General features: G+C 45.2%; 1 protein-coding gene across 2 annotated transcripts in view; it reads right to left on the bottom strand.

Annotated features, from left to right (window-relative positions):
* The window catches only part of KCNH1 (potassium voltage-gated channel subfamily H member 1), a 421,045-nt gene that overhangs the window by 296,880 nt on the left and 110,512 nt on the right, over positions 1-13,653 (bottom strand). For both annotated transcript variants that reach the window (XM_075339163.1, XM_075339164.1), the window contains one exon: positions 8,234-8,657. In XM_075339163.1, coding sequence (XP_075195278.1) covers positions 8,234-8,657 — 424 coding nt within the window. The remainder of the gene's footprint in view (positions 1-8,233; positions 8,658-13,653) is intronic.

The following is a 13,653-nucleotide window of genomic DNA, read 5'->3' as shown; positions in this document are numbered from 1 at the left end:
CTTTTCATAGGATGGGGATTACTTACTGATCCTTAGAAGGCCAACCAATGGGGTACCTAGTGATCCTAAGGAAGGGGCTTTAGAACCATGGAAATCAGACTCTATAGAGCCCCATGTCACGCTTAATCCTCTCTCTCCATTCATTGATTATCGGTCTGTCAGATATGACTGCAGGATAGCGTGACACAGGTGGATCCTATACTGTCCCTCGTGCTAGGGGACCCTAGGCTATCCTTAACTTCCAGATTATTACTGAAGGTGGAGATGCTGGAGTCCTATGCCTTACAATTCTCCTAACCAGATCTAATCGGTTACCCCCAGGGAAGGGCAGAAGTGTGATAAAACACATATTAAGACAGACAGGGGAAAACCAAAACTCAGACACACTAAAACTCACAGGAACAAACAATAAGAGACTAAGGAGAAAAGCAAGAGCAGGAAGGCAGCAACAAAAAGACAACAAGGGTTAACATTACAACCGCATATGCACAACAACCAACTGTTAAGCCTGCTTTACACATTACGATTTCGCATACGATATCGTATGCGATCGTAACCGCCCCCATCGTATGTGCGGCACGTTCAATTTGTTTAATGTGCCGCAGAAACGAGTAACCCCCCCGTCACACATACTTACCCATCCATACGACCTTGATGTGGGCGGCGAATGTCCACTTCCTGGAGTGGGAGGGACGTTCAGCGTCTCATCGACGTCACGCGACAGCCGGCATATAGAAGCGGAGGGACGGAGATGAGCGGGACGTAAAACATCCAGCCCACCTCCTTCCTTCCGTATTGTTGGCCGGGAGCCGTGGGCCGCAGGTAAGATCTGTTCATCGTTCCCGGGGTGTCACACACTGCGATGTGTGCTACCCCGTGTACGATGAACAACCTGACGTTCAATTCTATAGAAATGAACGACATGCGTGCGATGAACGTTTTAACGTTCAATCTCAATCGCACGTACCTGTCACACACTGCAATGTACCTTACGATGCCGGATGTGCGTCACTTACGACGTGACCCCGCCAACACATCATAAGATATATTGTAGTGTGTAAAGTGGCCTTAAGTCTTGATCACATCACCTCACCAGACCAGTATAGGTAAGCTATAGCTGGCATTAATGGAATAGTCCAGTCAACATATACAGGAGGGGAGCGAATGTGACTGGCTCCCTCACAGCATGTGATCAAAGGAGACTAACAAGCAGCCCAGCAGAGATTATCTCTTACTACCCTGCCTATGTCTGTGGGTCGACTCTCTGCGCTGATCACAGACATCAGATAAGTTAGCAGGCAAAGTGCCAGAATCTGTACTTTCCACAGATCCTAATGCCGCCATGACAGTTGGCGATGCCTTCAAAACTTTCCTTGTGACAGGGACTGGCGGAAGTAGCTGAGCGCTGAATGGACTAGAGGTCAAGCTTGTGCATCCATTCACAACAGACCAGTTCACAGTCCCATTTTTGGGTTCAGTATTGGATCTCCAGCAATTAGTAAGTTATCCCCTATCCTATAACTTACTACTTTGGGAGTAACCCTTTAAAGGGTTATTCTGATTCTGAAGGTTTGTATCCACAGAATATGTCATCAATGCCTGATAGTTGTATGTTCCACCACTGAGACAATATATCCTCTGTGTGCTACAAGTTTTGGAAAGCTCAAAGAAGTGGATGGAAAAAACTGCAAATGCCTGGACACTTCTCCATTCTCCATCAGATATCTATGCTGTAAAAGTCTAAGATGAGAAAAAAACGTAAGGGGTTTGGCCCACAAAAGCACCTTATCACCTATCGAGAGAATGTTTGGCCACTGAGACCCTCAGCAATCCGGCACACGAGGCTCTGGAGCCCATTGTGTATTGGACTGACAGAGATAGCTGAAAACCTTCCCATAGCGATAATGGCATGCCCGACCATCTATGCAATGCAATAGGGGACTTCTGAGCCCTAATTGTAGGATTAGAGGGGGTTACTAAGATCAGGCCTCCCAGTGATTAACAATGCATTATCCATTATGAATGGGATTCAAGGAGAAAGCAGAGTGCATTTCTCTGGTACTTACTGCAGTCCAATAGGCAATAAATGGAGAAAAGGCGGAGTACGGACACCTCCACTCCATACAGGATAAACCTTCTCTGGGTTCCAAATCCCTGATCTTGGGATCGCTGGTGATCTCTGTGGTCAGAACCCTAGTAATAAGCAAGTTATCCTTTATCCTATGGTGCTGTTGTAACGGGGTGCCAGGGGTGCCTCTGGCCTTGTAGTCGTGGCCCTTGCAATCAGGCTTACCCCTGGTTCCCCCGTCACTATGGGGACAGGAGATGACTTGGTGGGGCAGAGTGTGGTGGTGATGCAGATGTTATCCGGCGCACAAACACTCTTCAGGCAGGGTTCGATGCAATGAACAAACATTCTTTTATTCTCCACAAAGTCCCAAACAAAGCAATAAAGGTGATGATACGCTTTCTTAGCTGGGGGAAGCCTGTCCTTGCGTCCCCTCCAGTGGGGATGTGCCTGGCTACTCCACTTCGCCCGGCTCCCACTTCTGGCTACCCACAGCCCGGACCCACACCGGACTGCTTCACACTATGAGGTTCCGCCCGCTCCTTTTCTCACCGGCTTCCCTGATTTCCAGCTCCCACACTCTGCCCCGGCTCTGCTGCTCCGCTCCTGTCCCCGAGACGACTGCTCCCTTGATCTAATCTTTTCCTCACACCCTTGCTCTCTCCTCCCCTTGTCTCTGCCGGCTCCTCCTCTCCACTGTGGTGACAGCCGTCCCACCCGGCCACTAGGGGTACCCTAACACAATACACATACAAATAAAACATTTTTATTAATAACATTTCCGGGTTAACTATGCTCCCTTTTGCAGGGGGTCTGCTCACCCACTGCATACCTCCCCTCTTAAAACCCGAGCCTCCCGGCACGGCTCTTACTTAAAACACACAGAAGCACGTAAAGTCTGCAATACCGTCCACAATAGGCGCAGCACCCACACAGAGGGCTCCAGTGTGCCCAGTTCTCCTCCTCTGGACGGCCACCAGTGTGCGCAGCTCTCCTCCTCTGGACGGCCACCAGCGTGCGCAGCTCTCCTCCTCTGGACGGCCTTCAGTGTGCCCAGTTCTCCTCCTCTGGACGGCCACCAGTCCCGCGCAGCACTCCTCCTCTGGACGGCCACCAGTGTGCGCAGCTCTCCTCCTCTGGACGGCCACCAGTGTGCCCAGTTCTCCTCCTCTGGACGGCCACCAGTCCCGTGCCCGGCGGTTTCTGCAGCGCTCCCGGTCCTTCTTTCAACTAGCGCCCGGAGGCTCAACAGCGCTCCCGGTCTTAGATGGGCGCCCGGAGGCTTGGCAACAGCGCTCCCGGTCTTAGATGGGGCGACTGCCCGTACAAACACACAGAAGGGAGCTCGTCCCGTGAAACTTTAAAAGAACTTCTGCCGGCTAAACGGCGCCGGACTTAAACAACAGATCAGCAGTGGTGACTTACTCTGGGGGCCAGGCCCTCTTCCATTCCTCCGCTTGGGCCTGGATGTATGCCCCCAGGGATTGTCCCGGCTGCTGACGGATCCTCTGGAAGGACGCAGGGTGGCTTCACAGGCGCAGCTGCTGCAGCTCCTCTCGGTGGTGAAGGCGTCGCTGCCCCTGACAATCTTGCTGGTAACGGCGGCGGTGTCAATGCTGAGACTGGGTAGAGTGGAGGCGGGTCTTCGTTTCCCGCTCTTAAACAGACTCCACCCCCAGCCCCACGCATCATCTTGACTCCTCCGCTGAGGTACTTCTTTTTCTTCTTCCGTGCCCTGGAGCTGGCGCCTCCCCTCTTTGGGCGGAGTACTCCATGCTTTCTCCTCGGCACCGGCCAGCCCCAGGCTCTTCTTTCGGCGCCAACTTTCCGCGCCTTTTCTTCCTCACAGATAACGGCCTCCTTGCCGCCATCTTGTACCCGGTCCAACGCCACGGGCACTAGGTTCTCTCCCCACCACGGGACTGGAAATCCTGTATCACGGTCCGGATCCTGTGCTTCAGGCACGACCCGATCTCCAGCCTCCTGGGTTCCTGGCAGGGGAATCGCATCCTGCCGACTACGCCACATGTAACGGGGTGCCAGGGGTGCCTCTGGCCTTGTAGTCGTGGCCCTTGCAATCAGGCTTACCCCTGGTTCCCCCGTCACTATGGGGACAGGAGATGACTTGGTGGGGCAGAGTGTGGTGGTGATGCAGATGTTATCCGGCGCACAAACACTCTTCAGGCAGGGTTCGATGCAATGAACAAACATTCTTTTATTCTCCACAAAGTCCCAAACAAAGCAATAAAGGTGATGATACGCGTTCTTAGCTGGGGGAAGCCTGTCCTTGCGTCCCCTCCAGTGGGGATGTGCCTGACTACTCCACTTCGCCCGGCTCCCACTTCTGGCTACCCACAGCCCGGACCCACACCGGACTGCTTCACACTATGAGGTTCCGCCCGCTCCTTTTCTCACCGGCTTCCCTGATTTCCAGCTCCCACACTCTGCCCCGGCTCTGCTGCTCCGCTCCTGTCCCCGAGACGACTGCTCCCTTGATCTAATCTTTTCCTCACACCCTTGCTCTCTCCTCCCCTTGTCTCTGCCGGCTCCTCCTCTCCACTGTGGTGACAGCCGTCCCACCCGGCCACTAGGGGTACCCTAACACAATACACATACAAATAAAACATTTTTATTAATAACATTTCCGGGTTAACTATGCTCCCTTTTGCAGGGGGTCTGCTCACCCACTGCACTGTCACACGGAGATTTTCACAAACTTCACTGACTATGATGGGGGCAGTGGTAGGTTCTGTTCAGACCACAGATTCTGACTCTCCACCTGATAACGCCTCTGGTGTCTGCGATCTATGCAGGTAGCATAGAGCTTGAGCATTGACCTGCTGAGCACTAATTCAGAAGCAGGCAAACAAGAGTTAATGTCTGCTAGTCTGCTTGTTAGTCTCTTTTGATCACCTGCTCTCAGGGAGCCAATCACATCTGCTCCCCTCCTGAATATGCTGGCTGGATCCTACCACCTATGCCTGCTATAGTTTATCTTAGTTGGCCTGGCGAAGTATGGTGATCTAGACTATCTCATTTGATGACTGTTGCTGTGAGCGGTTGTGGAGATTACCCTTTTTGACTTTTTGTTGCTATCCTCCTGCTCTTACTTTCTCCTGAGTCTTTCTTTGTCCATTCCTGTGTGTGCAATGTGTCTGAGTTTTGGGTTTCCCTTGTCTGTCCTTATCTGTTTACCATCTCACTCCTACCTCATCCCTCCCTGGGGGAAGAGGGCATTAGACTAGTATTTCGTAGGAGGATAGAAAGGCCCAGGACTCCGGTGTCCCCACCTTTAGAAGTAATCTGGAGGTGAGCGATAGCTCAGGGTCCCCTCCTAGTGTAAGGGACAGCATAGGAGGTGGAAACAGCAACCAGATGGAGTATAAATGTTATCTTTGTAAGGCATCTCATATGATGCCTGTTGCTGTGTGCGGTTGTGGAGATTACCCTTGTTGCCTTTTTGTTGCTATCCTCCTGCTCTTACTTTTCTCCTGAGTCTTTCTTTGTCCATTCCTGTGTGTGCAGTGTGTCTGAGTTTTGGTTTTCCCTTGTCTGTTCTTATCTGTTCACCATCTCACTCCTGCCCCGTCCCACTCTGGGGGAAGGGGGTATTAGAGTAGTATTACGCAGGAAGATAGAAAGGCACGGGACTCTGGTGTCTCCACCGTTAGGAGTAATCCAGAGGTGAGGGATAGATCAGGGTCCCCTCCTAGTGTAAGGGCCACCATAGGAGCCCACTGTCCCTTGGAATCCCGAAGTAACATTGTGACAGGTGTAAGCAGCAACGAGATTGGGCATAAATGTTATCTTTGTGATGCAGCACTGTCCTCGATGTTCTCCACTGTTTATTGCTACTACCTGTACTCGGAGGCCAATTATTATCAGTCGTCTCGTGTTTTAGTTTTACCTCCTGATCTAAGAATATTTCTATGATCGGAAACGTCAGACTACTCGCCTGATCATCTGAATAATCCGCATCTCTGACATCCTCCTCTCTATTATAATAGCATTATTATAAAAGTTCAAAACCAGTCACCAAAAATGAAGCATTGAAGAAAGTGAAATCAAAGAAGCGCGTTAACTATGGATGATTACAGATAAAATACATCAAAGGCCCCGTATGGCTAGAACTGGATGAAATATAAAAGGGTGATAATTACTTCTATTTTCTGCCCGTTTCATCTTTTCTTCTTCTCTGGGTGATTGATTACTGATCGCCAACACTAAAGAACGCACACATTTTATTTACACAATACATGAATCCTCAGATGACAAAAGTCGATAACAACGGGCATCATGATCGCCTGGCATGCGATTGCACAAAACCACCGCCATGGCTTATTAGTATCTAATATCGCCATGCAGTATCCACCAAACGTGTGTCCGGGTGCTACGGGGCAGGAATTAGACATTCTGCATCCATTAAGGTATTTAAATACAGGTAATTAACACAGGAAGGTACAGCTGACCCAAAAATATGGTTACAGGGTTTTTTCAGGGACTTTACCATTGATAACTAGTCACTAGGATAAGTCATCGATATCAGAACGATGGTTGGGGTGCAAAGAGTCAGTTCCCCAATCAGCTGGTTGAAGGTACTTCCGGGCACCAGAAGTGGCAAAGCAATTTATATAGCGTGGTATTGCAAGCTTTTTTTACTGTAGAGGTGAAGAGGAGAGATCTTATAGTACCAATTCTGGCCACTACATAATGTCGGGGGCAGTCCCACTTTCCACTGGAGAACAAGTCATCATCATCAGATCGGTGAGGATCTGACTCAAGGAATCAATGGATTGAAGATGCCCCATAAGTGGCCAAGAGTGGTACTGCAAACGCTTTCCTATACAAGTGAAGGGTAGAGATCTTGGAGTACCGTTCATGGCCACTATATAATGTATGGAGCAGAAACCCCATTTGGTAACCAAAGGCTAGGTCATCTGTATCAAATCGGTAGGGAACCGAATGATCGGAACCCCAACTGATCAACGGATCAAAGGTGTTCTTAGTGGCACAGCTCCGCACATTGTTTGGTGGCTGTGAGTGGTACTCGAAGGTCTTTGCTTTACAAATGAAGAAGAGAGAACTTGCAGTACTATTCACAGCTCTACATAATGTATATAACAGAATGCAGGATAAGTCATCAGTATCAGATCATTGAGGATCTGACTCTTGGAAACCCATCTAAACAGCTGATTAAAGATGCCCAGGCACACCAGAAGTGGCACAGCTCCATACATTGTTTAGTGGCCTGAGTGGTACTGCAAGTTCTTTCCCATACAAATAAAGAAGAGAGAACTTGCAGTATCATTCACAGCTCTACACAATGTACAGAACAGAGTCACATTTGGTACATTGCAGGATAAATCATTGGTATAAGATCAATGAGGATCTGACTCTTGGAAACCCATCTCATCAGCTGATTTGAGGTGCTGTGACACACCAGAAGTGGCACAGCGCCATACATTTTACAGTTGTACAGCAAGCTCATTCCTATACAGGTGAAGAGTGAACTTGCAGTACCATTCACAGCTCTAGACAATGTACAGAAAAGAAAGCAGGATAAGTCATCAGTAGATCAATGAGGATCTGGCTCTTGGAAACCCATCTTATCAGCTAATTAAAGGTGGTCTGGCACAATTCTATACATTTTTCAGTGGTATTGCAAGCTCCTTCCTATACAGTTGAAGAGTGGACTTGCAGTACCATTCACAGCTCTACACAATGTACAGAAAAGAAAGCAGGATAAGTCATCAGTAGATCAATGAGGATCTGGCTCTTGGAAACCCATCTTATCAGCTAATTAAAGGTGCTCTGGCACACCAGAAGTGGCACAGCTCCACACATTTTGCGGTGGTACTACAAACTATTTCCCATACCGGTGAAGAGTGAACTTGCAGCACCATTCACAGCTCTACACAATGTACGACTCTGTGCCACTTCTGGTGCATCCTCAATCGGCTGATCATGAGAATGGCGGGATTACATATGTCATATTCAGAAATCTTTTTCAGAACGGTAATACAAGGCAAATCCAACACAAAGCCAACTCTGTCTTTTCCTTTTACATATGGGAAAAAAGATATTCCTTCAGCCCTCATATCTTCTACTGCATTGAGGCGATAGGCATACTTTACATAATACCAACAATAAAGATGGCATACTTACATCCAATCATCATCATGGCCACAGCAAAGATCTTCTCTCCATCTGTAGTAGGTGCAATATTTCCAAATCCCACACTAGTGAGGCTGGTCATAGTAAAATACAGAGAGGAGATGTAGACAGAATCCTTACTCGGCCCACCTTCCCATCTTCCAGAGCCCGATGAATTGTACCGATAAGGAGATCCAATGGTCATTCCCAACTGAAAGAGCCAGCTTTCATTTCTAATAGTGTCTCCATTAATGACTTCATAATCCCCAATGCTGTACCAGATGCATGCCAACCAGTGAGCTGCCAGGCCGAAGACACACACAAGCAAAACCAAGACGGCTGCTCCATATTCAATGTAATGATCCAGCTTCCTCGCCACACGTCCCAGTCGTAAAAGCCGCACCACTTTTAAAGAACTGAAAAGGCTGCTGATACCCTGGAAGAATAAAATAAAGGTGTATTATTCACTGATGGGCAAGTAAAAGCCGTTTCTTCATTATATTGATGCCTAGGAAAGTTGGCTACCATTATTGCATCACCAAGACGTCCAAGGAACCTAAAAATAAACCCTTGTGCTCCTACTGCTGAATAAACTAGTAAGTCACCATCCCCAAATTCCGGATGCCTCCTGGGTGCCTTTTTCCTCATCCAAGTGGATCCTAAAGGTCTTGAAATATGGGGGGACCCAACTGTTCTGTAATAAAGCTCAGTGTCAATTAGACATTACTACTGCCGTCAGAGGACGGTATCATGGAAAGATAAGTGACAGCTGCTGTTGGACATGGACGCACCGTCTTGAGGACTGTAGGCTTTTTTTTTTATCTGGGCACTGTATTTATTTTACTTATATAGCATCATTATATTTTACGGACATCATGACTGTCCCCATTGGGGCTCACAATCTAAATTCCCTATCAATATGTCTCCTTCCAAAGATCTGGAGAAACCCAAGCAAACACAGGGAGAACATACATCCTTGCAGATGTCGTCCTTGGTGGAATTTGAACCCAGGACCCCAGCGCTGCAAAGCTACAGTGCGTGACTTTTAGGCACTGATTCCCATGTTCTCATAATGGGCATCACATAACTGGAAAAAATGTGGCACTTCACAAACTATTAGGCAATCTGCAAGCACAATGAGTGCACTGTATGACCATCTGAGCACATGAACTCTTCGTATTTGAGCCGTATACGACTCTGTGATTGCACAGTGTGAACATATCCAAGCAATTTATAATAATATCTGGGCACTCCTTGGCATTATGTGAGCAAAGTATGACACTAACAAGCAAATTTATGTTTGAGGACTCTAGTTTATCTGGGTGACATATAGTTGTCTAGACATGGTGTAGCCAGAAGTTGTATAAGCACGACTATGACATATGGGCACTAAATGGCAGCCATGATTGCATTTATGTTGGCACTACTGGGCACTATATGGACACTGCATAACTATGTGGACAACGTATGGCACTCCACAAGTTATTTGGCAAGGCTTTATGCAAGCACTCTATAGCTCTTTATGGCACAAGCTGATAATATGGGCAGTGCCATGAGGAGACACGGATAACCTTGCCCTGAAAGAAGAAATCTTTAATGGTGCAAAATTTCAGAATCAAGAATAGAAAAGGCTATGCTATTTTTAATTCTTTGGAAATATCGAATCCATAAGAGATGTCATCGATATACCCACAGAGCCACGGCAGTGCACATGCCCTAACCAAGAACTCTAGGCAAATGCCATTTTGAACTTTTTTGACTCCCTGTCCAATCGGCTGCTGTAATGCTATGGTCTAGAAGTCGTCAATGTCCTGGCATAGGCGGCACAATGCCTTACTGCACTGCACCGCTGTGCCTAACAGAGCACAAAGTTCCATGGATTGGGGTGTATAAACTTTAATTTCTTCTTGTGAAGGTGGCACAAATGTCACTGAACTACTTTTGAAGGAGGCATTGGTATTATCACTATGAGGGAATTAATTATTTTTAAAAGGGGCACTGATGGGACATTATTTGCATTAAGAGGGCACCGGGTGAGGTAGTCTAATACTTGCTTTGCGCTGGGCATTGGCAACCCAACCTATCCCTCATATAGAAACTAATGAATGCCAAGCACCAAGTGGCATATTGTTGGCACAATATTGCTCTAAGCACAGTATGATAATCTCAGGGCAATGTTTGGCATATAAACAATAATTTTACATAAGAAAATATAATTTTCTGAATGTGCAGAAGGGCTGAATGGCGCTCTCCAAGCACTGTGTGGCACAATATATTTATAAATACGATATAAACGTACGATTCCTAATAGTTGACTATACCATAGTATCAGATATAGAGTAATAAGTCGTCAGGAAGCAAAACACAATAAAAAATGATGCCGTGACCGCTGCCAAACCAGTAACACCTGTCAGCACAATTCTCACCCCATTTGGCAGCTAAGTGTCGCAGGGAGCAGCGATTACGATGCAGAACGCTGATACATCTGTTAACTGGAAGGTGATGGGAAACACGAGGGATGGTGTGATAGATACACGTCCTATCATTATCTGCAATAATCATCTATCAAACGGGCACTTTGCTCTAACAAGGGGCAGCGGTCAAGGGCCTTAGTGAATTAGCGCATTAAGCAAATTTTCCAAATGTGAAGATTTAACGCCGGACTTCAATTCGATAGGGAAAACCAGAGAATTCAGGTTATAGATCATGATTGTTTTCATTACAGAGGTTCTTGGTGTTTTGGGGTTTTTTTTTTTTTTTTTTTTTATAAAGACGTGATCTCAATAGCAATCATTGAAGCCCCGGGACAAAGCTCAGATACAAGTGCATCTCAATAAATTAGAATATCATCAAGAAGTTAATTTATTTCAGTAGTTCAATACAAAAAGGGAAACACATATATTATATAAAGTCATTACACACAGAGGGATCTATTCCTATATATTATATAGAGTCATAAAACACAGAGGGATCTATTTCAAGTGTTTATTTCTGTTAATGTTGATGATTATGGCTTACAGCCAATGAAAACCCAAAAGTCATTATCTCAGAAAATTAGAATAATTATCACAAGACTCCTGCAAACTAAAGAATGTATGTCTGGAACACCAATGGTGTGAACAGGGTGCAAGACTCAAAAATATACAACTAAACAATAGGATAAAGAGTTGCACACCAGTCACAATGTATAGGGGAATAATGAAAAGCATAACTGCTATATGAATACTAGACTGAAAAATACAATGGACTATCTGAAATAAGTGAAAAACATGAAAATGGTATCTGCATAACTGCTATGAAAAATAGAAATGAGAGATATTTAGCCATTGTATTGATCAATGCAAAGGAGCCCCAAAACCAAACGCCAAGGTAATCTCTATTTTTGGGGTCCCTAACCTATGTGTAACCTCACCTGCAGTTAAAAAACTTGCTCTGTATGGGAAGCAAGGGACCAAGCTATATATGTGTGAAATAAGAGACATGGCTATGGGTGGGGCAGGGTTCTCAGACAAAAAGTGCATACTAACTAAAGAATGTATGTCTGGAACACCAATGGTGTGAACAGGGTGCAAGACTCAAAAATATACAACTAAACAATAGGATAAAGAGTTGCACACCAGTCACAATGTATAGGGGAATAATGAAAAGCATAACTGCTATATGAATACTAGACTGAAAAATACAATGGACTATCTGAAATAAGTGAAAAACATGAAAATGGTATCTGCATAACTGCTATGAAAAATAGAAATGAGAGATATTTAGCCATTGTATTGATCAATGCAAAGGAGCCCCAAAACCAAACGCCAAGGTAATCTCTATTTTTGGGGTCCCTAACCTATGTGTAACCTCACCTGCAGTTAAAAAACTTGCTCTGTATGGGAAGCAAGGGACCAAGCTATATATGTGTGAAATAAGAGACATGGCTATGGGTGGGGCAGGGTTCTCAGACAAAAAGTGCATACTAACTAAAGAATGTATGTCTGGAACACCAATGGTGTGAACAGGGTGCAAGACTCAAAAATATACAACTAAACAATAGGATAAAGAGTTGCACACCAGTCACAATGTATAGGGGAATAATGAAAAGCATAACTGCTATATGAATACTAGACTGAAAAATACAATGGACTATCTGAAATAAGTGAAAAACATGAAAATGGTATCTGCATAACTGCTATGAAAAATAGAAATGAGAGATATTTAGCCATTGTATTGATCAATGCAAAGGAGCCCCAAAACCAAACGCCAAGGTAATCTCTATTTTTGGGGTCCCTAACCTATGTGTAACCTCACCTGCAGTTAAAAAACTTGCTCTGTATGGGAAGCAAGGGACCAAGCTATATATGTGTGAAATAAGAGACATGGCTATGGGTGGGGCAGGGTTCTCAGACAAAAAGTGCATACTAACTAAAGAATGTATGTCTGGAACACCAATGGTGTGAACAGGGTGCAAGACTCAAAAATATACAACTAAACAATAGGATAAAGAGTTGCACACCAGTCACAATGTATAGGGGAATAATGAAAAGCATAACTGCTATATGAATACTAGACTGAAAAATACAATGGACTATCTGAAATAAGTGAAAAACATGAAAATGGTATCTGCATAACTGCTATGAAAAATAGAAATGAGAGATATTTAGCCATTGTATTGATCAATGCAAAGGAGCCCCAAAACCAAACGCCAAGGTAATCTCTATTTTTGGGGTCCCTAACCTATGTGTAACCTCACCTGCAGTCACAATGTATAGGGGAATAATGAAAAGCATAACTGCTATATGAATACTAGACTTATTTCAGATAGTCCATTGTATTTTTCAGTCTATTATTCCTATAGCAGTTATGCTTTTCATTATTCCCCTATACATTGTGACTGGTGTGCAACTCTTTATCCTATTGTTTAGTTGTATATTTTTGAGTCTTGCACCCTGTTCACACCATTGGTGTTCCAGACATACATTCTTTAGTTAGTATGCACTTTTTGTCTGAGAACCCTGCCCCACCCATAGCCATGTCTCTTATTTCACACATATATAGCTTGGTCCCTTGCTTCCCATACAGAGCAAGTTTTTTAACTGCAGGTGAGGTTACACATAGGTTAGGGACCCCAAAAATAGAGATTACCTTGGCGTTTGGTTTTGGGGCTCCTTTGCATTGATCAATACAATGGCTAAATATCTCTCATTTCTATTTTTCATAGCAGTTATGCAGATACCATTTTCATGTTTTTCACTTATTTCAGATAGTCCATTGTATTTTTCAGTCTAGTATTCATATAGCAGTTATGCTTTTCATTATTCCCCTATACATTGTGACTGGTGTGCAACTCTTTATCCTATTGTTAAGACTCCTGCAAAGGCTTCCTAAGTGTTTAAAATGGTCCCTTAGTCTAGTTCAGTAGGTTACACAAAAATGGGGAAGACTGC

This window comes from Anomaloglossus baeobatrachus, chromosome 3, assembly GCF_048569485.1.
Source record: "Anomaloglossus baeobatrachus isolate aAnoBae1 chromosome 3, aAnoBae1.hap1, whole genome shotgun sequence".
In the NCBI taxonomy this organism is placed as follows: domain Eukaryota; kingdom Metazoa; phylum Chordata; class Amphibia; order Anura; family Aromobatidae; genus Anomaloglossus; species Anomaloglossus baeobatrachus.
Note: the sequence above shows the minus strand (reverse complement) of the source record. Positions and strands in the feature narration are given on the sequence as shown.